This window comes from Homarus americanus, unplaced genomic scaffold (assembly GCF_018991925.1).
Source record: "Homarus americanus isolate GMGI-L3 unplaced genomic scaffold, GMGI_Hamer_2.0 scaffold48354, whole genome shotgun sequence".
NCBI classification, from domain to species: domain Eukaryota; kingdom Metazoa; phylum Arthropoda; class Malacostraca; order Decapoda; family Nephropidae; genus Homarus; species Homarus americanus.
Window position 1 is genome coordinate 7,610,170 of NW_024723833.1, and position 24,901 is coordinate 7,635,070.

Below are 24,901 nucleotides of genomic sequence, written 5' to 3' on the forward strand. Positions count from 1 at the left end.
CATATTTATATAAACTTTACTTTGGCGACTATGCAAAATGCTGTGATGAATGGTTGGTGGAAACTTTTGAAGCACCCTAACACTGCCTCCATATGGGCCAAAAATTTTGAGTGCTGCTATCTGATATACATAAGAGCTTTAGATAACAATTTGATTGTCACTTCAATACACTAAAAAATCTTGGAGCATAACTGCATAAAAAAGGAGAGAGAGGGAGCTGATGGGCAACCTTAAAACTAACTCAGAATAACCCATCCTATGTCATCATAGCTTTTGTCATTCTTACAAGTCATAAAACACTTTACTTAGTCTTACTATGTTTAACCTTTACACATATGGTGCACCCCTTCAAGCCCCTAAATAATTCCTTGTCATAATAACATTAAATACCTCATTCAATACAAGGACATCTGTTTTGTATGTTATTTCAGTTTACTCCCTGAATGTTAGCCTATCTACCAGAGCAGCAGTTTACCTAGCACCAATTAAAAGTCAAATAATATAGAGTATTTGGGAATTACTTAATAACACTGGGTAGTCTACCCAATACAGTTAGTCAGAAATATGTACACCATATCAAGCAGTCTCAACTCCCTACCCATCCTCATCCATTACCAAGTAAAACCAAGGGAATCTGAAGACTAAATTCACCATTAAATTTACAGTCAGATTATAATTACAAATCTGAAATTATATAAAACAACTTTTAGAGGTCGAAAATTCATGACTTTGTAAATGACCATAAAAGCTTTGTACAAGCATACAGTGGACAACAGGTGTGAAGCATTGTGGAAAAGATTGTTACAATTACCTTGCTATTATGAAAAGCCCATGTCTCAGAGCATTATGAAAATTTCATACTGAATCTCAAAGCATTATGAACAGTGTCTCAAAGCATCATGAAAAGTCTGTGTCTCCAAGCATTATGAAAAGTTCATGTCAAAGCATCATGAATTCTGTATTCCAGAGTATTGTACATGAAAAGTCCAAGGCTTAAAGCATTATAAAAACCTATCAAAGCATTATGAAAGGTTTGTGTTTCAAAGCATCAATACAAAAAGTCTTGTTTCAAAGCATAGTGAAAAGTCCAAATCTTAGAGCATCAAGAAAGGCCAATTTTTTTCTTAGCATTATGAAAAGTCCAAGTCTTGAAGTATTAATTAGATGCATGGATACACACACTATGATGCCATGCCTCCAGAGAATATCACAGTGGGTCACATCCAAGCAACACAAGAGGCTGGTCTTGCCAGATGTCATACTCTGGGTTCCTGCAGCTTTACATCAACTATGGTTGTACATCTTAAGTATATCAATATATTCGGGTCACTAAGCCACGTTACACAAAGCTGCTTTACCCAAATATCTCTACAGCATCTCTCCATAATGTTCCACACCTGTCAGCCTATATTATGAATTGTCTGATAAGCTTTATCAGGTATTCAATTCATTTAGTGAATTTTTACTTGCTGGAAATAATTCTTGACATTCTGATTCTTCTCAATACATCTATCTAATAGGTGGATACTGAGATATTAGTCAACCAGTGCTTTCTCTTGTCATGAAGAAAGTACATACTGGTAATCTAAAAACACAAATATCTGGAGAGAATGAAACAGATCAATAAAGATAATAATAAAAAGGCATGAAAGACATTGTCACACACCAACTTGGCAATGCTGACAGCCCCATTCCTCGACAGATTTAAAAGGGTGATTACTCGTAAACACCAAAAAAGACTAGCTACCACAGCAGCTGTGACAACAGTGCTGGCAGGTGTAATATACTTCTTGGTCTTGTGTGATTACCCTCAAAAAACTGTGTACAGTTTAAATAAGACTGATAAAAACACAGCATTCCATACTTACACTTGTCATTCAGAAACACCTTTTCTAAGAACTTAAAAACAACTTCAGATTTTCCATCATCCTTGAGTCATAATTAACTTTTAACTTTACACACTCAGATCCATGTAACATAATGCTATTTGCCCATGGATACTTCATATATCATCTGGGGAAAAAAATAAGGGGAGAGGGGAACCAATAACAAAATGTTATCAACAAGACAATACTCTAATGGCTTTCTAAAGAATATGATGAAATATTCATCAGTTATCTCTTAAAAACCTACATTTGGCTTACCTCACCTTATATTACAGAGTTATTTATAACAGGAAAAACTTGCCCTCATTTTATTTCAATACTCTTGGTTAGCACATAAACACAGTCACAAATAACATGCAACTTGTTATTCGCAGTGGCCATTTCCACACAGACTTGTGCTTCGTCACTGTCACTATTATTTTTCTATGTAGAATTCCACATGTTCAGCACTTGGGTTAAAACATCGCTTGCACTGCTTGCGACAGCTGTGTCTAAAAAGCATCAAGCACTATAGTTACATATTTGATGAACATCAAAACAACCAACAAACCAGAACGCTGTCAAACAAATTTGGTGATATAACACAAAGATTTCAAAGTCTACGTTCCATTTCCATCATAGATTATTCAACAAAAATGAGAGTAGCTTAGTCTCATAGTGCTCATTGGAGTCCAATTGGCGTAAACAGTGACGCTCGTGGGGATATATCTGCCGGAAAAAATTATAAAATGGGTTGCATGTTTGAGTGCAATTAATAACATCAACTTAAAAAAAAAAGATGGATACATGTTTACCTCAGTAATCCATTTAGTAGCTAATATTAATCAATTAATAACCATTAATATTATTGAGCTGTGAATAATTAAAAAAAAAAAAAAAATCCCCCAAAATCATGCTTTGATATTTTAAAAAAGTGAATCTTCAAATCAAAGCTACCCACAAAGTCATTCTTAAATTTTTACCTTTAGATAAAATTATCACTATAGGTTACTATAAATGTTTACATTGTTCATATCACATAAAACACATGTAGAGAAACAAACTGGAAGAAAAGCAAATACACTGTACTGTATTTTAAGAACTCAACAGAGTTTACTTGTTTAACTTAAGCTGGACACAAATGCTAACATGAAAACCTAATGCTGATTATGATGTGGAAAACAACAAAAATGATAACCATGCCTAGATCACCAGGAGTATGATGCAGTCTCCACATTTTTGCAGGCAAACTAACAATGGGTTTGAAATCATAGAACCCAAGTATTATTTCTCAAGAAAATCTAGAGTCCCATCAGACTACTTGAAAATACAGTGTGAAAATGTTTTATGTCACTAACTTTTCCCTACTAAACTAAGGTTACAAATTACTTTCAAGGTCAGGACAAGTCGATAGTCTAGGTGTCTTTGTGACCGAGTACTACTGATCCATCAAACTTCTTGCCACATATTTTAAGCATCCCTGACTAGCTTAAGCACCATAGGAAAATTAATGGGTGATTTCTAAGGACAGGAAACAAGTAATTTCTCTTAAGATGTTTTGTTCATATATAATTTCTATTTCTTATATGTGTATTTTTTTATTAAATATGAGCTTGATAAATCTGGCTTTAAACAGTAACTCGAGAACCTGGAACAACACGATGAATGACATATAATTCTTCATACAGGCAGACGACCAGGAATGACAAAGTGCAAACCTACAGGCAGGATGACAATATCTTTTAAAGAAGGATTTCAAAATATTCAAGGTTTACACCATATTGTGATACTCACCTGGAGTTGGTACGGCTTTCCAGCCTTTATGAGAGCCTGAATTAACTGGTTGGTGTGTGAGAAATGGACATTTTCGTCAATCATCCCTTGTACAATAAGTAACCGGTTTTCCCTAAAAAAAAATAAAAAATAATAATAATAATAATAAAACTAATAATACTAACAATAACAATAATAATAATAATGAATACATCAAAAATGAATGAATACCATACACATCATTTATTTTATAAGAGAGGTAACAGATATTATTTGAAAGAAGAAGGGAGGGTACATTCACCTAATTATGGTAGGACAGAGCGTATTAGAGTACAGTACCAAAATTTTAGATCGCACTCACAGTAACATATGTGGTGTAAAAAAGTGTACCAACCACTCTGAAAATTTTTTGGAACATTAAAAATGCAGCATGGGTGGACCAAGCACTTGTTAGACCTCTAAACCTAACTCCTACAGACCAAAATACAGCGTACTACCTAAAATTGCATAACTTTACTACTCATAAGCACTTTAGTAGGGTGACAAGACCTAGCCCTGTGCCCAGATTTAAGCTTACCGATACTTTTATTATTGTGTATTAATTTCATAAATGTCACACTTTTATCAAGTTTCTGTAATGCAGTATTTCCACTTTTTTTTTTCATTACTGCTAGACAACAGAGTGGCATCACCAGGAACTATGAACAGGTTTCCATTTTCAGGATATTTGCCATATTGCAAAGAAAACTAAATACACTGAAATACTGGGAGTTTTTTAATACAAAATTTTCATGGTGCCATCACAAATTTACTATTCGTACAAAACAACCCAATCCAGCCAATGAACAAATCCCTTGAAAGGTTCTCCAAAGTGCAGAAAAGAAACAATAGCCTGTGACAGAATATTACCTGCAGTCCCATATCCCATGACAGGAAATTAATTTACTGTACAGGTCTTTCTTTTTATGAGGTTGACACCTTTAAAGAAGCTGGTTTACATTGACCCTAATATCAATTTATTCTTTTAAACTAACATTTGGTCATTAGAATACATACAACTCTTTCAAATCTACTTAAATAAAGGCAGAAACTCACCCTACTACAGTATGCTAAAATTACTAGGAACTACTGTATATAGCTATGCCAAGAGCTCCGTAAATCCTATGGTGCACTTAGCTCTCTCCGTAGAGACAATATCAGTTGACCCATATCATTTTTGCTGTTTTATAGCCAATTTACATGCTTGCTTGGCTTAGCTGTGATTATCTGATGGTAGATCTCCAAGCTGCACAGTCTCTTGCAGCCTCTCTTGTTTTGTCCTTATCTCTGAGATCATTTCTCAAAACCTGTCCCCCATGTCATTCTTGACCAACTCCTAGCTGTTCTCCCTTCCACATTCAAACTCATGCATCTTTTGACCCATCTGGTCTTCTCCAATCTCTGCATATGCCCAGACTATGTCAGCCTACCTCTATGCAAAACCTTGCCAATACTCAAAATACCCAGGTGCCCTCCTATTTCTGAATAGGATTTCCTATCTCCCAACATCGTAATTTAAAACATTCTTCTCACCAGTCATATCAACTCACTCAAGCCTATCTGTTATCCTCTTTAACTGCCATACAACATCACACTTTTCACACCAGTTGCATAAACCTTTCCTTTCAAGTGAAGAGAAGGTCATCTCACTGACAATAAAAGCAAGACTTCCCTAAACTTGTTTCAACTATCTCCAGCACTGGTCACGTCAACCAGGTCGTAGAACTCATTGACTCAATCCAGGGATATACTGTATCCCCAATGCTGAGCTTTTCCAACCTTGCTAAAGCCACATGATTACCTGCAAACACAGCACACTTAAAGTCAGCAACATGCTGTAGTCTGCCATTTGCACCACATATGTTCCCACTCTCCACACTCATTGCATGTTATTGAATTCCTGCCATCACCCTTCTTACAGGCAGCACATGGCCATTTTCCACCTTCCACTGAAGGACCTTTTTTCATGCCACTAATCATTACTTTTGTTTTCATCACATTCACTCCCATATCCCTTTATTCCATTCAATTTTTCTATTTCTTAAATTTCTCCACTATCTCTTCAATACTATCTGCTACCAGCACTAAGTTGTCAGCAATCAACAACTCCCAGGACAGACCAGTCCTAAAATCTCATGATAGTGCCTCCAATACCATGATAAACAAGAGGAGGATCAAGACACACACCTTTGATGAACCTTTCCTTTACCTCAAATTCTTCACTTTCCTCACCATTTACTCTCACAGAGGTTCTTGAGCCCTTAGATTATGCCAACCATTCAAACAAGACACTCATTAATTCCTAGCTTTCTCATAACCCACTGACACATGAGAATGTGGTGCATAATTCCTGTAGGCCTCTTCTCTTGCAATAATTCATCCCCAATTAGCTACATGGTAACTGTTCATAGAGCTGTGCCATGAAGACATCAGTTTTATCTCAGCAGGCAAGCTAGAAGGTACACTGCATTAGGCATTTAAAAATTGTGACTTGCTATCCATCTCACACACTCATGCCCTCCATAATGCAGTAATATTTGCCTTCAAAGTGTTTATAAAGTGGTTATTTGTTAATTTTTGTATTTCACATACTCAAACTTTAAACCATCATGTTTAAAATGCACAATACTGCCCCTCTGTCCATACGATAAACATGTACCATCCATCTGGAAAAGTGATGCTAAGTGTTGTGGAGTTTTCATAAGTGTTAAGTGTTTATACATTTATTTTATGATATTTTAATTGTTCAAACATATGGAGACTGCCTTGTCGTATATCGTACCTTCCCCCCTAATTGCAACTCCCTCAAGCATCTATTGCAACTCCCTCAAGCATCTACCATCACACTGAAAGGTAAGATTATTTTAAATACTGAAGAGTTTTATTACAGTAATATAATACTATAAAGATGTATTATTGTATACTGTACTATGTTACACTCCTGTATGTTGTACTATAACAGAACAGTACACAATGTAGGGATAGAATTTCTTTCTAAAATTACTTACAGCCAAATGATACGTGCTGGCAAAATTCTAAAACCACCGTAACATACCAAGACACTTTTACTAACCAATGGAATAATAATAAAAAAAACTAAAAAAAGTATGGCACAAACTAAAAAGTCAATAATTTAAAAAAAAAGTTGAAATTTGTTTTCAATTTATGGAAGAAATCAAAACAAGAATAGGGCAAGCAAAAACAGCTTTTAATAATCTAAAAGACCTAATACAAAAGGACATTAACTTCAATTTGAGAAAAAGGCCTCTGAAAGGCTTTATATGGCAAGGACTGATGTGGACACTTTCAGCAGACACCAGGAACAGGTTGGAGGCCTTTGAAATGTGGTGTTACAGGCAAATGCTAAGAATAAGTTACACTGACAGGAAAACAGCTGAAGATGTACTAAGATTAACATCTTCAAGAGAAATACTTGAAATGTACAGAAAAAGAAAATGAGATACAGTACTTTGGTCACATACAATACTGTAATTAGGGATGAGGGGATATTAACAGAAATATTAATGGGCAAAGTTGAGGGTAGGAGAGCCAGGGGAAGGCAGAGAATGGGATGGATGAATGAAAATAAAAAACTGGGTCCTCGGAGAGATACAAAACCTTGGAGGATTGGTAAAAACAGCCCAAGAACATTTAGAGTGTAGGAGTGTGGTCACAACTCCAAGATATGAGGACGGTTCTCTGATTGATTGATCATTACTCATATCGATTTTTTTATTTCACCAATATAAAGCAAAAAAAAATCAGTTTTTTGTTATCTAATACTTATTGTCTTTACTTCCAGATAGGTCATACAAGGTCATTCACCAAAGTGGAATCTCACCTTACTAAATGAACATTCTTTCAAATTTTCTTAAAAAATTACATGAAAATTCAGTACTTTTCTATATTAAAAGATCAATGCCTGAGAAAACAATGTCACATTTTCAACATTTCACATTGTGACAAAAAGTATCTGGAGTGTTACAAGTTTATAAAGCCAGAATATTCCCTTTATCATTTACTTACTCATCAGGTAAGTTGTTAACGTAGGAGAGGACGGAGCCATTACGGTATCCTTCTGGGTTGACACTGGGCAGATCCATGTAGCGTTCAGTGTACCCGGTGTCGTACAAACTCCACGAGACAACTGGAGCCCCAGCAATGGCCACTCTGTCAAGTCACTCAAAACTCAAATACTGTCTCAGTTACAAAGATGAAAATAGAAAAATTATCTGAATACTTGACAGGATACTATGACTCAATGGGGGATAAATAGTGAACACCTATGAGAGGATAAACTGATCAAATGAAGTAATATAGTTAAATGAACACACTCCCTTAAATGTTCACTCGTTCAGGTGTACCTTATGTTCCAGTTAAGAGATGAAATTAAACTACAAACAATTTGACAGTGAAGTACAAGACCACATCCATATATCAAATTAGTTCCTCCCTTTATCTTTTTCTGAAATATATTATTGAAGATAATAATTCATCAATACTTCCTAGAATGATAAGACACTAGTAGCATATGAAAGTCACTGTCTTTATCTACACTCATGGGTAAGTATCTTTCTCAATACTAATGGGTTAAGTTCCTTAGTAATTTATTTACTAGTGTTCCTCAAAAGGGATAACACCATCAGTTTTATAATACCCTGTACTGTAATATGGGAGGAATAAAATAACTTTCGAAGATGAATGTTCACTAGAGCAGGAAAAGGCCTACATAACAAATTAACATCAACCTTACTTGAACACGTCTGGCCGCTGCGCTAGGGCCATAAGGGAGAGGTAGCCACCGTAGGACCAGCCAGTAACAGCTAGGCGTGTCAGGTCCATGTAATCACACTGACCTGCCAGCAACTGCAATACCTCCACCTGGTCTTCTATTTCTACAGTACCCTACAAAACAACAATAGTTCACCAGATTTACAATTACAATGTTCAATCCAAAGGTGTAATGAATATAATTTTAGCACCTTTAGAGCATGTCTGAAGTGTTTCTACCAGTTGATTCAAAATTCTCATATTGTTTTTAAAGTATTCTTACAACAGTCACCTCACTGTTTCATCCCATATTTAGAGCAAGTTTTATGCCTGGATGCCCTTCCTATAGTTATCCTAATTTCACAGTGGGAATTGGGCATTATATATATGACTGCTAAACATCCTCTTAGCTGGTAGGCAGTGTCATAACTCTGAGGCAATAAATTCATTAATGAAATAACGTTTCAGGGATCAATGTTTGATTTAAAACTTGACTGAGGTCATATATCTAAAGGCCAGTTAGAAGCATGAGGCACCTGAGCCTCATTAGAAGCAAGGTGAATACACCACACTGTATACTAAGCTTTTGATACACAAAGAAGCAATTTAGCTGGCACTGTATTCAACCACCTTCACTTTGCCTAATTACAAAACATCAGTCTATGACAATTTGATGTTACCCCCCCAAAAAAATGTCTCATTTGTCCCATTTACAAACAAAAACCCCTAAGTTATGATTCATGTTTCATTATTTTTGTAATTTTTTCCTATGGAACAATGAAAATATGCATAATTAATACATTTTTTTACTACCAGTATTATTACTTATTTCACTAAGTTATTTCATCCTTCTCAAACACTCACAATGTTATTATGTCTACAAACAACTTACCTGTACAGCAATGCATGAAGAAGTGTCAAATGAGACACATGGCTGGCTAGTGATGGCTGGTGTACAAACATTTTAAGCCTCTATGTATGCAGAATTCTTTCTCTTAATATCTGGTTTATCTGTATCACTTATGCTCACTTCACACAACCTATTACAGTACTGTATCACCTACAAGCAACTTGTTGATCCTAATAAACCACTCAACTCCTCGCTCTACTGTCATACACACAGCAGGGATGTATATTATTGGCACTTACCATTCTGTTCATGAGGTGTGCCTGGAAACCTACACCACGGTTGTCTGAGCCTCGGGAATCAATGCTCACCACACAAAACCCGTGGGCAGCCAGCATATGGGTCCGCATATGTCTAAAACCCTGTTAGTGATAAAAAATCAAATTAACAGTAAAATGAAATTCTGATTAAAATATGACTTAAACATTATACTAATCTTACATCAAGTTAGCTGGATAGTTTTTTCTTTAGTGAGGTAAGTTTTTCTTCCTCCTGTACTAACACTGGACAATAAAGTTCATAACAAAATAACAAAGAACAGACAAACCACCCAAATAACTAGCAATCCAAGATCTATCAATCAATCAGAGTACCGTCCTCATATCTTAGGGCTGGCGACCACAGTCCTCAACTCTAAAATTTTTGGGGGGTTTTCACCAATCCTCCAAGATTTTTTTATCTCTGGAGACCAAGTTTTTAATTTCATTCACCCAGCCCAGTCTCTGCCTTCCCCTGGCCCTCCTACCCCCAACTTTGCCCATTAATTTTCTGTTATTATCCCTTCATCCCTAAGGATATGCCTAGAATATCTCATTTTTCTTTTTCTGTAGATTTCAATTGTATATCTTTAAGCTTTTGCAAACCTTAGTACGTCTTCATTTGTTTTCCTGTCAGTGTAACTTATTCTTAACAGGGTAATGGAAGTTAAAAATGAAAGTGAGGATACTTTACAGATGACGTAAAAAGGAGATATAAACTATTTTACACAGTCACTAGATACTGGAGATGAGAGAGGCAAAATTGTTCTATTTAGGATTCAATAGTTTTAATTCCAAGAAGAAAAATTAATAAGGGAGAGACTGGCATCTAGAAAATACTCCAAATTACTCCTTACAGGCCCCATCAAACATTTGTAATTACAGTATTATGATCTATATGTCTTGCCTATATTACCCCTATAATATCCAATTTCTTTATGATTCCATGTGTAGAAAATTTCACTAGGGACATCACACATAATACCCCTAGGGGTGGCAGGAATAAATTTCAAAAAATGGTACAAACTTTAAATGTATTTGTGACGAGCTGAACCTGTGGGCCACCATATATACAGAGAACAGTAGGGTATTTTCTTCCTGGTGTGAAGTTGTGTGGCTTAAACACCATGGAGTAGATTACGTCCCCACTGTTTATTCTTGTAGTGAAGACTTCAGGTACAACGAGGGATTTGATTTCTCTCAGCCCTTCTGATACTGCAATACAATAATTACTTATTAAAACCAAGGAAGAACAGATAGTTTTTAAAAAATCTAAGTTTAATACAAGAATGGTACATACCGTAAATGAGTACAATATATACAGTACAGGAATATCAATTCCCATGAGACTTTGTGCCTAATCTTGATATGAACAGCAACATTTCTATAAATACTTACTTAACTAAGAGATATTCTGTCCCCTAGTAACAGTGGTGGCATAACCTTGCTATGAAAAGATATGTTATCTTAAAACTACTTAAGCTAAGCATATACACCAAGCAATGTAATCAACCTGCTTCATTATTTCATCATACGGAGACATCTTAAAAAGATTTGCTGTCAAGGATTTGATTATCATAACACTTGTGACAGTTTCAGAGAATAATCACTTGATATGGAGACTGAAGAACAAAGCAAAATTCTAAAACACACTACCTACTGGAAAGAAGATTTTGAATTTGTTAAGGATACCAGTGCTTCAGAGTAATAACTGACAAAAATTTCTCTAATTAACCGAATACCAATTACAGTTTAACAAAATGAATTCTCTTAATTTGGGGGTTACAGTACTTCTGATTTTTAATGATATGTATTGAGAACTATATTATCAGCAAGATTCATATACCATAAACCATTAATAATGGAATACAACAAACAAATTTAAGCCAAACTTAAACCTAAAGTAAACTAACATTCTTGGGTTACTAGTACAGTATGTTGTTGATTAGGTTAGGTTATTTGGGTAAGGTTTGACTGATTCATCTTATCTGTTGTCAGATATAAAAACATGATGTTTATCAACACCTTGCTCGTTCATTTCTCCCTAAATTTAATAAGGGCCATTTTTTCTAATAAAAGTATTATCTTAATTAAGAGCATGATTATTTTTTTTTCACGTGGTTTTATTAAGCTGGCATTGTTACTTTTTACAAATATACTGTACAGTATTATCTCATAATCCAGCACTACTGAGACAGAGTATACTATATTTGGGAATTGTCCAGTTTTCTAAACAAGGAAACTTTCCCATGATCCTCCCCCCCCCCCCACTCATCCTTAAAACCATGAAGCATATCAATGTAAAGTTGTGGAGGTAAGGTAGAGTTAGTTTGTATGGGCCACAGCTATTAAGCAGAATATCCTTCACAATTACAGCAGCCTTAAAACATGGCACTGTAATAAGTTATTATGCCATTCAGCACATTCTTTCTACTATGCTTATGATGTGCTGAAAGTGTGCAATGTGATCACATCTCCTCTGACAATGTCATAAACTAAGTTTACAGTAACAGATCTTTCTCTCCAAACAACTTCTAGGACATCCCATGGAAGTGGGTGGGATTCAGAGTGCTTCTCACTGGCTGATATAAAATGGGTATTCAAAATCACACTTTCTCTTATAATGGAATAGTCTTGGGCCAGACACCACATCTGGTTTATTATTATCTAATAAAAAATAACCTGATCTATGCAGTGGATTTTTTTTCTCAGTGGAGGGAGGAGTTGACCCAATACTAACTTGCTCAATGAACACTTGAATCATTGACAAGTAAACACTCTTGCCATAAAATGCTACAAGATAACCCAGGATTGTGTGCCCATAGAACAGCCTACTGTATGTGTCTAATATCACAAGAGAACAAAAAGCTGTCTGCAATATTCAGGCAGGAGAAGCACATCTGTACCGTGTAGACTGATTGAGATTTAAAGTGACTGATCAGGCCTGAGCACTTACTAACCAATGTAAACAACAGGATGGAATTAAAGTCTAATGTTATGCTCATATCAAAATACTTAAGCCTTCTCCCCTTTCAGGATATCTTCTTATCAAAAGATATCCTTTGGATTCCCAGAATGAAGGTGGAGCACAAGATAATTAGTGAATTATCAAATTTTCAATGCCAGTCCAAACTGGGACCTGGAGTCTAGGGTTATGACCTCTACCCTTGTTAACTACACAGAGTAACTCGATACTTAAGTCGAAACCAAACTAATGTAGGTTATATGACACAAAAACACATATCCACAGTCAGACACACACAAAAAAAGAGAGAATAAGTCAGACGTAAGCATTTCCCAACTACAGGAGATATAAAGCAGTGATTAATAATAAACGAAAACAAACAGGGAACCCTAATACTCACGTGTTTCATTAACAAGGTCACCAAACACAGACACCCACACCAGCTGCCCGCTGTTGTTTTGTCCATCAAGCGGTGTTATCCTCAACACCTGGCTCTGTGATGGAGTCTCCACACTACTGTACACAGTTGTAAACACACTACAGTCCTGCAGTGCAATAAGTTACAAATATTGGTATCTTTTGTGAAAGTGAACTTTCATTTATAAGTATTGTATCATTATTACTTATATTTTAACTCTTTCAGGCTATTTTCCTCTTTGATGCAGGGTGGGCAGGATTGAGAAATCATAGATTTATTTATTTGCTGCCATTCTTTCATTCATACTGGTGCAACAGATGTGTTATGCATTGAATTATCTTTCCACAAGGCCCAAGATATCTATCTAGTTAGCCCATGTCACTTAACACAAGCAGTAAGTCCATCCTCAAAAAGCACCGCCTTTCTAGTTCCATTATTATTATATAATTAAGTAACTCATTACATATATAAGCAGAGTCTCACAAGGAATGATGCCTCTTAAGAATGTCCAGTATTCAATGAACAATCTGTACATGACTTACGTATTCCAATACAAAAAAATAGATGCACTGATTAGTTCTATTCTAACTGATTAGGCATAGATAATTTTTCTTAACCAAGCTGCTCTCTATCAATAAAAGTGAAACTTTTCAGTGCTCACTTCTTCTAAAATATCAAACAAACTTGTTGGAACATGCTCACATCACTATACTCCTGTACTGTATATGAGGCTACCGACGTAGTAAGGGCACAAGTGCCACCGTGCCCTAAATCGAGTTACCACCTCAGAAAGTTGTAACAAGGTTTCTTCTATCACAGAGTGTGTCTTTTGTGGATGGCTCAGCACCTGTTGTGAGTGAACGTGAGGCGAGTGAACCCAAGGATGGCCCGTCATGGGGCAGTAAACGTCTGTGCAGGCTTCACATGTGGAAGAGTAATGTTGCAAAAGGATTCGTAATGAAGGCAAGGCAAACACCAATCGTATGACCAAAAAAATTATTACCAGCAAGGCAGGTAGCTTCCCCCCCCCCACCTGTGCCGATGGGCATTTCATGAAAATCACCTTTTTCTCTATTTTTAAAAAATGTCACTTGTGCCCTTACTACTCTAGTGGCCTCATATATATTGACCACAAAGTAAACCCATTATATCTGCTGACCTCATTAAGAGCCACTTGGTGGGAGAAGCCCTGTTCTGTTAGTCGCTGAATGACTCCCTGCTGTGATATTGATGTAACATATAGGTGCTGCTCCAGGGGAGAGTCCCGCAGTCCAGTGAAGTACACCAAGCCACGTGTCTCATCCACCCACAGACTATTGCCCGTAACTGACCAGTCTCCTCTAGTTAGAGCGATCTTCTGAACTAACTGTGCTGACACCAAACCTGACAAGGAAGTAATAACTGAATTAGTTACAAAGGCAATTCATAATTGCAGCCAGTGCTATAATTCTGGTACAATTGGTATGGACTAGGGATTAATCAAATGTACAGTACTTGATACAACATAAATATATTAATTGCATGCTGCCATTAATTGCAAAAATTCCTATTTTTAATACAAATATAAATATATAGAATATTTAGTCTCCCAACCATTTTGTTCATCCTAATTTGTTTTTGAGGTTTACGTAAAAAAATACTAAAGTTTCCATTATATCATTCAATCCACTACTGACTTTACTTCACACAAACTTGTCCCAAATGTAATATCTTAATCATTTAATAAGTATATATGTAGATATTAGGGGTTCTGGTACAGATGGTTGAAAATCATCACCTTATTTCCCATTAGAACAATAGTTCACAACTGCCATGATTCTTTAGGAATACATCTGCCCACATTTGTGAGGGATGACTGTATACACTTCTAATCAATCTTTCTTTCACTTCCCAACAAGCTGTAGATCACTTCTAACTCTCCTTTTCACCTTGTTGATTATTCTCTTTCCAAATCCCTACATACTGTATACCACAATTACCATACTTTCACTTTACTTAAATCTCCTCATTAACAATATACAGTATTCAAATTTGATATTCATTAGCCAATGAAACTTTCCACAATTAAAGTTTCGTGGTAATTTACACATACACCCTGAAGGATGACATGCACAACTTACCTTGATCTTCGTGAGAGGGTTGATCCTCGGTGCTAGATGGAGGAGACAACTGACACAGTAACAGATAGAGGTGACGATGGCCCGTCTCTTCACTGGCCCATATCAACATTCGTTGGCTGGGATCTGCATGACTCGTCCACCAGTACAGGAGATTATGAACCTAAGACGAGTTTGTTTTAATCATGCAAGTAATTACTAGTCAGCAAAGCACATACATATGAATCCAGACTTTGTGTAAATCCTGAGCTATTCTTTTCCTCAGTTTCTGAATATGTAATATGGTTAACTCTGGAAAGGAGGTTCTAGTACTCACATCTATCCAAGTATTGGAGTGTTGGGAGACTATGACGTGAGGTGAGAGGAGGGGTGATGATGGAGCAGAAGGCGTGGCTGGACTCTTCTGGCCGGTGAACGACGACAAGGACAATAATATCAGCTCTAGCCGCTGTTGCCGTCTATCAAGGAGCTGACACCAGATCCTACAGTCACCATGATAACAGGTTCATTACTTTTGCCATTACTTCTTTGTTGAAAATCCTGCATAAATTGTCTCTGCTCACAATGAATTAAGGTATCCAAGACAAGTATTTCAAAAGAAGGTGGCAGCTAAGTATATGTACAGTATATCCACATGAGGTATACAGTATCTATTTCACCAACCTCATCTCACCAACACAACAGTGTTGGCTTAATTATTTCATTTCCCTATATTTCCACATCTTGGCTCCTCTAATACGGCTCTCACTCACTACATTTCTCAAAGCACCTATTACCCTGCAGTACCGGGTAGCTTTTCTTCCGGTATTTTGTGATTCAATACATCATTTAATGTTCCATTTCCTGATACCGCCACTCATAAAAGCATAAAATACATCACTCCCACTATTCTGTTTACATTCAAAATAATATTCAAATCCTCATCTCTTTCCTCTGCTTGCTTTCATTATTATACTTTTGTTCACATTCACAATTAGCTTTCTATTATAGCATAAGACTCACTCACCAACATTTACAACTTCTCTTTTGAATCATCCAACAGAGCAATGTATCTGTAAGCATTAGCAAAACCAGATTCCTTTTCCATTCTCCTCTTTTACCAAACCTGTACATCTCATCACTCTTGCTGACAGTTTTCTTGCTATTTCATCAATATAACTGGTGAATGACTATGGCAACAGTACACATCCTTTATCCACCAAAGTATACAAGTTTGTAAATAAAGCTATAAAAAGCTTCAAATAATAGCAACCAGTGTTATTTTCTTATGAACAGAAACATATGCAGTAAAATCATATACTAACTGTTTGCCATCAGGAACCCAGCCAACACGAACTAAGTACTCATGCCAAGGTGCCAATTGCTTGAGGTCGTGACGTAAGTGTCGAGTTGTTACTCTCAACTCCTCCGCCGGTCCCACTTCTACTTCTAGCATTCGTAATGTTGACTCTGCATTAGACATACCAGCCCGAGGAAATCTGCAATGTTAAATCTAAAGTTAAATTTCTATGTCCAAGTTCTGACACAAAGAAACATTCAAAGTTGCATAAGATTAAATTTATCTCACATAAACTGTAATGAATTTCTGGTAAAAATAGGGTCTTTGAATACAACCAAATACTATACTGTATGTATAAGGTGAACTCACATATAACAAGAACCCACAGTATGAAGTAAGGCAGGTATAAAAAATCAGACATTTTTCTGTCCCACAAAGAAAATCTATTCAGTAATATCCTACTTTTCAAGATTAATTTAATTCTCTTCCTAACCATCCTTCAATATAAGATCATTTACATGTGAGACAAATACCCAATCAGTGAGCCAAGGAGCCAAAAATTAGCTTAATAATAAGAATTTCCTCAAATCCTGAGGATTCTGGTAAAGTAAGAAATGACAAACTAACCTAAATTCATCCAGCATGCCTGCAGAGTCATCAGGCAGGATAAACTGAACTATAGGAACTTCACTCTCATCAACTTCTTCAAACAGTAATCGATAAACACCATCTGTTGACAGAGAAATAAGTGAAAATGAACCAACCTGACGATATAGACATCATGTCATTTCCAAGTATGCTTCCATTAACTAGAATTTAATTCAATAATAATAAAAACAGATGCAAATACCTTAATACCTGTACCATGAATTTTACCTAACTCAATTCCAGCTATTACTTTAAACATTATATTGACAATCCCTATCAATGATTCTAATAGCATTACAATACTGTACAGCACAAACATATTAACAAGTGTGAATATATATATAATTATATTTTTTTTTGGTAGCAGCTTCCTCCCAAAACTTAAAAACTTAGAAATGATAAGTTGTACACATAAATACACATGCATGAATTGTTTTTAACATACCCGGAGAAATAGGCTGCCACCAGTAACCCTGATAACGGGAAAACTCTTCCTGCATTACATAAGAGGGCATCCCCGCACTCTTTGGGTCATACTCTAGTCGACCACTACCGCTATGTACATGAGTCACTCTCTTCTCCTCTCCTGCAACACAGTACAAGTATTAAATGATATACAACATGGATCAATGCCAACTCTTAATACATCCTGCAATTTGCAAAAGAATAAAATTAAGAAACCATGTCATGACTATGGTTTTGTGATACTATACAGAAATGTAATTGGGACAGTATGTAGAAATTTATTTGTTAAAACCTCTAAAATTATTTCAAATTTGAATAACAGAAATTATGTCAGTTCAAGACACATGCTGTTAAATAATTTGTGCAAGTGAAAAAAGTCACATATTTTTCTACCTAATCAAAGAGGAAATTTTGATCATCTATTGTTTCACATACAATTCACAAAGTTATCTCACAACATAGGAAAAGATTAAAAAGAATTTGAAATTAGAAACAAACCATATTAAAAACTATGTACATAACTTAAAAACATTCTTGCTTCATTAACTACATCACTTATATACAACGAACAAGATGTAACAATCACCAACACACCTGTTTTAGTATTATAGAGATAGATGTCGTATCGCGCTGCAAAGGCAATGAGGTTTGGATTTGCAGGACATATTTGAGGGTTGAGTCTGACTTGGCAACTAGGTAATTCTCTTGGACTTATAGGCCCAGTCTGAAAATACATTCACATTATTAAAATCTCATAAAGAATGGTTATTGTGAGGTGCTAAGAACCATTAGCTTGGCAAACATTCTTATCACTGCAATAAAAATAACTGAATGAGAATGAATAAAAAAAATGTGAGAGTACAGTATTTTCTTTTGATTATTACCATTCTTTAATGAACCAAACATGAATGAAGAAATAATTATTAATAAACAAATTTTGAGGAATATGATCAAGAGCACAAAGGAATACAATATTATTCTAACACTACACAATGTAAAACCATGTAGAACACACCGGCCGTTCTGGATGCACACATTGGAAGATGGTGGAGGAAGCTGGGAAGACCAAGGTGCCGGACGTGGGGTGAAGTTCATAGTTCGTAATCCCCCATGTTGAAATGCGGCGTCGTTCGCTCAAAAGCTGTTCCTCTCGAGACGTTCGCCGCCAGAGGAAGGAATGGCCAGAGTCCAACACCTCTTGGTATATAATTCTGCTACCCCAAGTCTGTGAGACAGTGAGGAACACACTCATCTAAATACTGTATCAATAAAAAGGAAACATAATCCAAACTCTAAACTAGAACTTCTATGTAAGCTCCAGATTTGCCAATACTTGTTAAGAAAGAAAACAGCATCAAAAGGGATGATACAAAGCCAGAGGAAGAGCAAATGTTGTGAAGACATAAAGGAAACAGAAGAAAGGAGGTGAGAGAAGAGGATGGGACATGGTGAAATTTGAAGAGGAAAAATCAACAGTAAGATAAGAAATTTATATACATAGTATGTATTTTCACATGAGGAACATGGATATTGCATTCAAAAACTTATAAAACAGCCAGTACCCTGTACTGGTGTGTTTTGTAGATAAAATTACCCATAGGCTTCCCTATACGGAAGCCTGTGCAATCCTATGTATTGTAGAAATCATTTGAGTTAAAGTACAGTAATCAATCTTACTTAGCCCTAAAATCTTATCAGTTTTGTTGATGTTCTTAAAAATCAAATTACTTACTTGGTTCGCAAGCTTGCCACAAGTAACCTGAAAGCAAAGATGGAGGCAGAATATCAAGGACCCAAGCGAAAAGATACCAATTTAACAACGACTTTATCAGTTAACAAATATAAAGCAACTTGAGGAAGAGGACAAAGTGAAAAAAGTCTAGTTCATGACCACAACTTTAAGACCTCTATGCTTTCTGCAATAATGACTCACATGTTACATATACTGTATGTGCAATTTTACATAAGAGAAAGAGAATTTTGAGAAAAAATATAAACTGTTAAATTTCACACCTACAAATCAGAAACATTTTTCTATTTTAGAAACAGTAGACAATTAAACAGAAAATCATAACAGTTAAATACACTTCCCAATTTAAATTAAATGACAAAAGCTATTCTCGGATCCAGTTCACAAAAAGACTCATGTTTTGAGTCATTTGGTGTCTTCACCTTACTAAAAATGGATATTAAAACTGAATCCCTATAAAATGTTTTGTGCTAACCATTACTGATTAACTGAATAATGCCAACTAAAATAGCGACAGTTAATGTCCAAGAGGGATCAAAACTTTCTTAATGTTTTAAACTTACCGATTCCAGATTGATGTCGGCATAAAATAATGTAGATTCTCTGCCCTGACCGGGGGATAAGAGAAAATAACATCGTAACTGTGAGGGCCCAAGACGGCGAAATGTGACGTCTGTGGGGGTTTTAACAGATAAGTGAAGAAAAGTTCTCCTGAGCTCCCGGACACGTAGGTGGACCTCCCGCCAATTCAACGAATTTCCTCCTGTGCCTACGGCTCCCCGCGAGACGCCACCACTACCTGTAGGTATCCGTGGCATTTTTTCCTCATTCACAAGCCTGAAAATGCATCAAATTTTGTTCATATTACATAAGGTTGTTAATTTTCATATAACTGATGACAAACAGTTCACTTACACTAAAAACAGACATAAAAGTCTTCAATCTTAAAGACTCAAATCAAATGTCTCAGCCCATACAATTTACAGTACTACTGTACTGCATTATTACCTTCCCACAGACCTTCGCCTTGGTTCGCACCCTAGATGTATTAATTAACTATTAAATAAAATTAAACAAACTAATTTTTAGGTAAACCTTCAAATTTCTTCCTTAAAGAGAACCCAAACAACAGGTGTGTATCCCTGTCATCACAATTCTTCTAAAGCTACTCAGAGTCATGCCAACTCAAATACCAAGTCTTCAGTTCACAAAAAATTAGATGTGAGTCCACTGGACATGACTGACCAAATGCAAAATCATGGTCAACCATTATAAAAAGTCCAAAACCAACATATTACAATTCAGCCTATCTTAACCTTACCTTCATTCTCCTGATCAAGATTAAATTTATCTTGGACACTCATCACTACCAAAATTTAATAGTCAAGTATGTACTGTACACTGTAGTCTATATGAATAAAAAAAAACAAAAAAACATACTGTATTTATAAAATCTTAAGTGTCTCATAAATTTACTGAATACTGTACCGTCTTTTCCTTGCTAAAAGCCCATATTTTCCATCCTCTTGAAAGTCTTGTCTACTTTGGTTGGGATTACAAACATCACCAATTAAGTGTGTTTGACTGGATAATAATAAACTAAAGTAAGTTATGAACTCATGTGTAAAATTTTAATTATGTAATTCTAACCATAAAAAGTTGCCCCTCAACTTCACCTTCACCAAAAAATCTTACTTACACAGACTGTACACTTACCATATCCTCCCATATGCAAGAGGGTTACGTGCTTGGAAATGTCATGAATCGTGAATTCAAATATAGAATCCCAGTTATCCAGTATCCATGCAACCGGTAGATTCAAATGACCGACACAGAAATTAAATAATAATAAAAATTCCTCCAAAATCAGCTAGAATAGTCAAATCCAAGTGCGAGATTCTTACATCACAAAAGCTGAGAAGAGACTGGGAGGCTCTCATGTGTGAGTGAAAGATAAATAACTACATACTTGGCAACACAATCTAGCCAGGTCAGTCCTTATTATTTAAATAGGCCCCGAAATATCAAAAAGTCATATGACATGACTTGAACCTTTCATCACGTAATAAAGCTTGGTAATTGTGAAATGTGATAACAGCAAGCACAGGCCGGAACTGACTACACTCGCATAAAAAATCAGATATAAGCATAAAGTGTTAAAAAGCAATAATCTACAAAATGGCTCCTGCCACTGAATCTAAACAGTAACTGGACTCAAAATGTCAAAGAATTGCTTATTTCCTTTAATGATCAATTTGTAGTTTCAAGTAACCACAGCTCTTGAGTTGAGCAATGTGTTTTTACGATGGTTTAGACAATTTTGAGACATATCTTCTATGACGTTTCCCTCACAAATGTCCTAAAATTACGTAACCTCCTAACCAGGTGCAATGAAGTTAAAGTAGAGAGTAGATATAGTTGTAGGATTGTGAAGTGAGGAAAGTCTAGTAGCGTGACTGATTAGGTATTTAACCATTACTATGTTCGTAGGGGAAATTTTCTAAACACCAATTCTAAGTACAGCTATTTATTAGTTAACTCAATGGCATGGACACATTAATATATTGACATTACTCGACAATAACTCGGACACAAACATGAGAAGGATACACTTCCCACCATAAGTAACTCGCCCTATGGATAGCTCAGAGAATGACTCACATGTGACCTGAGGGAGGCCCAGTGGCTGGTGAATCTGTCTGCAGGTGCTGCTGAAGAGAGTGGTGCTGCACCCTGTCTCCTGTGGGAGACTCTGCTAGCTGGGGACTCGGTGCTGGGAAGAGAAGTCCCCTTCCCGACATTGACTTGTGACGCGTGTCACTCCGTCTGCCTCTGAGTTCTGTCTCTGCCTGTTTGTCTTTGGGAAGGAGCTATCGGCCCCTTATATTGGCGGTGTCAGGCCGGCAGATGTTGTCACTAACTAACACTAATCTGGGTGTGTCGAGACAGCTGTGTTTGAACAGGTGCGTGTTGCGGGCTGGGGCTAGTTTCTTGAGTTATCAAGGTCATGACACCAGTTTGGCTAATCACGAGGAGGTGGGAACTGTTCATTGTGACCGTGACCTTTACTGGATCAGGTCTTAATCTCACTTTAATTACGAAGGGTGGGTCAACTTACGTGGGTGTACACCTGCGCTTCCGGTCACTGCTATACGTGTTGCTTTTCTCTAGGTTGTAAGCTATGGTCTGATAAACAATCATTACACCTCCCGCCAAGACCAAAGCTTCCATACCAGAGAACTGATGACACATATAGACAGTGATCATGGTAATATCATGTACAGTATCTAGAATAGCCCATGAGATGAGAATGCAACTTCACATTTTACAAAAAATAACCACCACCTATCGATAGCACTTCCCTCATAGTTATTGATATGAATGTTTTTCTACTGGCTTGGTTTGGTCTGACAAAACTCACCATACAGGGGGCTCTGCCTCCCTGGACCCCTTGGTATATTCAAGTAATTTGCGAGGGAAAGGTCATAGAAAAAGTGTCTTAAAATTGTCTAAACCGTCGTAAAAACACATTGCTCAACTCAAGCACCGTGGTTGGTTGAAACTACAATTTGACCCCTAAAATTTTTAAGTTTTTGCAGATGAGAAAACAAATATTAATAGTAGGGGGATCGGGTCCAACTAATTACCCAAATGTAGGCAAATATAGCCGGAATGAAGTCAAATAATGGTCCTAGATGAATAAATCGGACTGCCAATCACTTCTCGACAAGTATTTGGTGTCAGAAAGTCACAAAAAATTGGTAAACTTAATTTAATCTGAGTTAATAGATCGAGTGCATGTACCTTACCCAACCTAACCTAACCTAACCTAACCGAACCTCGACTAGTATTTGGTGTCACGAAGTCACAAAAAATTGGTAAACTTAATTTAATCTGAGTTAATAGATCAAGTGCATGTACCTAACCTAACCTAACCTAATATAATCTAATCTAATCTAACCTAACCTAACACAACACAACTCAGATTAAATTAAGTTTACCAATTTTTTTTACTTTATGACACCAAATACTAATCGAGAAGTGATTCACAGCCCGAATTACGCTTGTACGACCATCATTTGACTTCATTGCGGCTACATTTGGGTACATTTGGGTAATTCCTCGCTCCCTCGGTACATGCACGCGATCTATTAACTCAGATTAAATTAAGTTTTCCATTTTTTGTGACTTTCTGACACCAAATACTAGTCGAGAAGTGATTGGCAGTCCGATTTATTCATGTAGGACCATTATTTGACTTCATTGCGGCTACATTTTGCTACATTTGGGTAATTAGTCGGACCGGGGGGATCACCTAATGATTAGATGAGGTTAGATTAGCATAAAGGTGGTTAATCTTAAGGTGAATAAGTTGAGGGATACCACTTAGTTCTCATATTGGGTTTATGTGCAAAATAAAACAATGACTGTAAACCCCAGGTGTATTCCTCAGTCAAATCATTGAAATAATGTTGAGAGTGACAGAACCACATAACCTGGGGTAAATTCAGACACTGAAATTAAGGTTTACTTAGAATTTGAAGAAAATTGTGTACATAAATTATGTTTACTCTAATATTGATAATCCTAACCCAGATACTGAGTCTACACAAGTATGACATTTTAAGCAAAGATTAATCTGTCTTCTGAATGTCAAAGTTTACAATCACAGGACATCCATGACTTAGGTAAACCTATATCCCGACACTGGTTCTCCACAAACAAGATCCCAAGACCTAAAATACACTCACCTGTAATTCAGGTCTACACAGTAATAGTACCCAGAGTCCTAAGGTAAACTGGTGTCCTGAAAATTAAACTTTAAGGTACACAGTAACAGAATAACACAACCCAAGATAAACCTGTATCCTGCAACAATAAGTTTACACAACAAGAGGATAGTTAACATAAACCCTAAGCCACAAGAACAGGCAAGATTTGCTTCATGAAACAGAATGTAAACAGAACATGCTGACACAAATGGTTGATGAAATTATAAAAAAGTTTACACAAATTTTGGATGACAGAGGCAGTCAGTGGCCCTCCTCCCCCTCCCCCACCCCACTTCACCTCCACTCATTTTATCTCACCTTCAATATTTCAGGTCATCTTTTGAAGCTGTTGTGCCAAGGGGAGAGGCGAGTTCGTGGTGGTTGTCCCTCAAGTCAAAAAAAAAAACATGAAAATAGTGTATCGTCTGTCTCACGACCGGTCAGGTCGAGGCTCAGGCAACAACGCCATCTGTTGACAAAACATCTCCCTGCTCGCTAGATGGTTAATGTTGACAAATGACCACGACACTCCTTTCGGCCTATGAACTTTTCTCACGCTAAGACCTTACCTGAAGTGTCAACTAAAATTGCTCTTCAATCATTAGAGATAATTTGGTTAATATCCTAGTTTAGTTTTAATGCCTCATCAATTGATTTAGTATCATTAATATTGTCAGCAAGTACTTATATTTATATTTTACAAAATTGGAAAGCCTTCAGCGTTCTCGGTAAATTAAAACAAAATATCACTATACACTATTTTATTCTATTGGCAGCTGACCATTGATCGATATATATATATATATATATATATATATATATATATATATATATATATATATATATATATAAACCTCTACGTTGGCGATACAAAAT

At 36.3% G+C, this 24,901-nt stretch overlaps 1 protein-coding gene across 1 annotated transcript; it reads right to left on the reverse strand.

Annotated features, from left to right (window-relative positions):
* LOC121863856 (dipeptidyl peptidase 8-like) lies at nt 1-24,483 on the reverse strand. Its single transcript, XM_042362746.1, has 18 exons — nt 24,344-24,483; nt 19,817-20,090; nt 19,236-19,262; nt 18,519-18,728; nt 18,098-18,227; nt 17,484-17,624; nt 17,018-17,120; nt 16,416-16,589; nt 15,428-15,593; nt 15,115-15,274; nt 14,154-14,377; nt 12,977-13,121; nt 10,639-10,826; nt 9,597-9,716; nt 8,431-8,582; nt 7,704-7,847; nt 3,660-3,771; nt 1-2,594 (listed from the first exon to the last, which is right to left on the reverse strand). Exons 2-18 carry the CDS (start codon nt 20,069-20,071, stop codon nt 2,502-2,504), a joined length of 2,544 nt encoding a protein of 847 aa, XP_042218680.1. The 5' UTR covers nt 20,072-20,090; nt 24,344-24,483; the 3' UTR covers nt 1-2,501.
* Between the last annotated feature and the right edge of the window lie 418 nt (nt 24,484-24,901).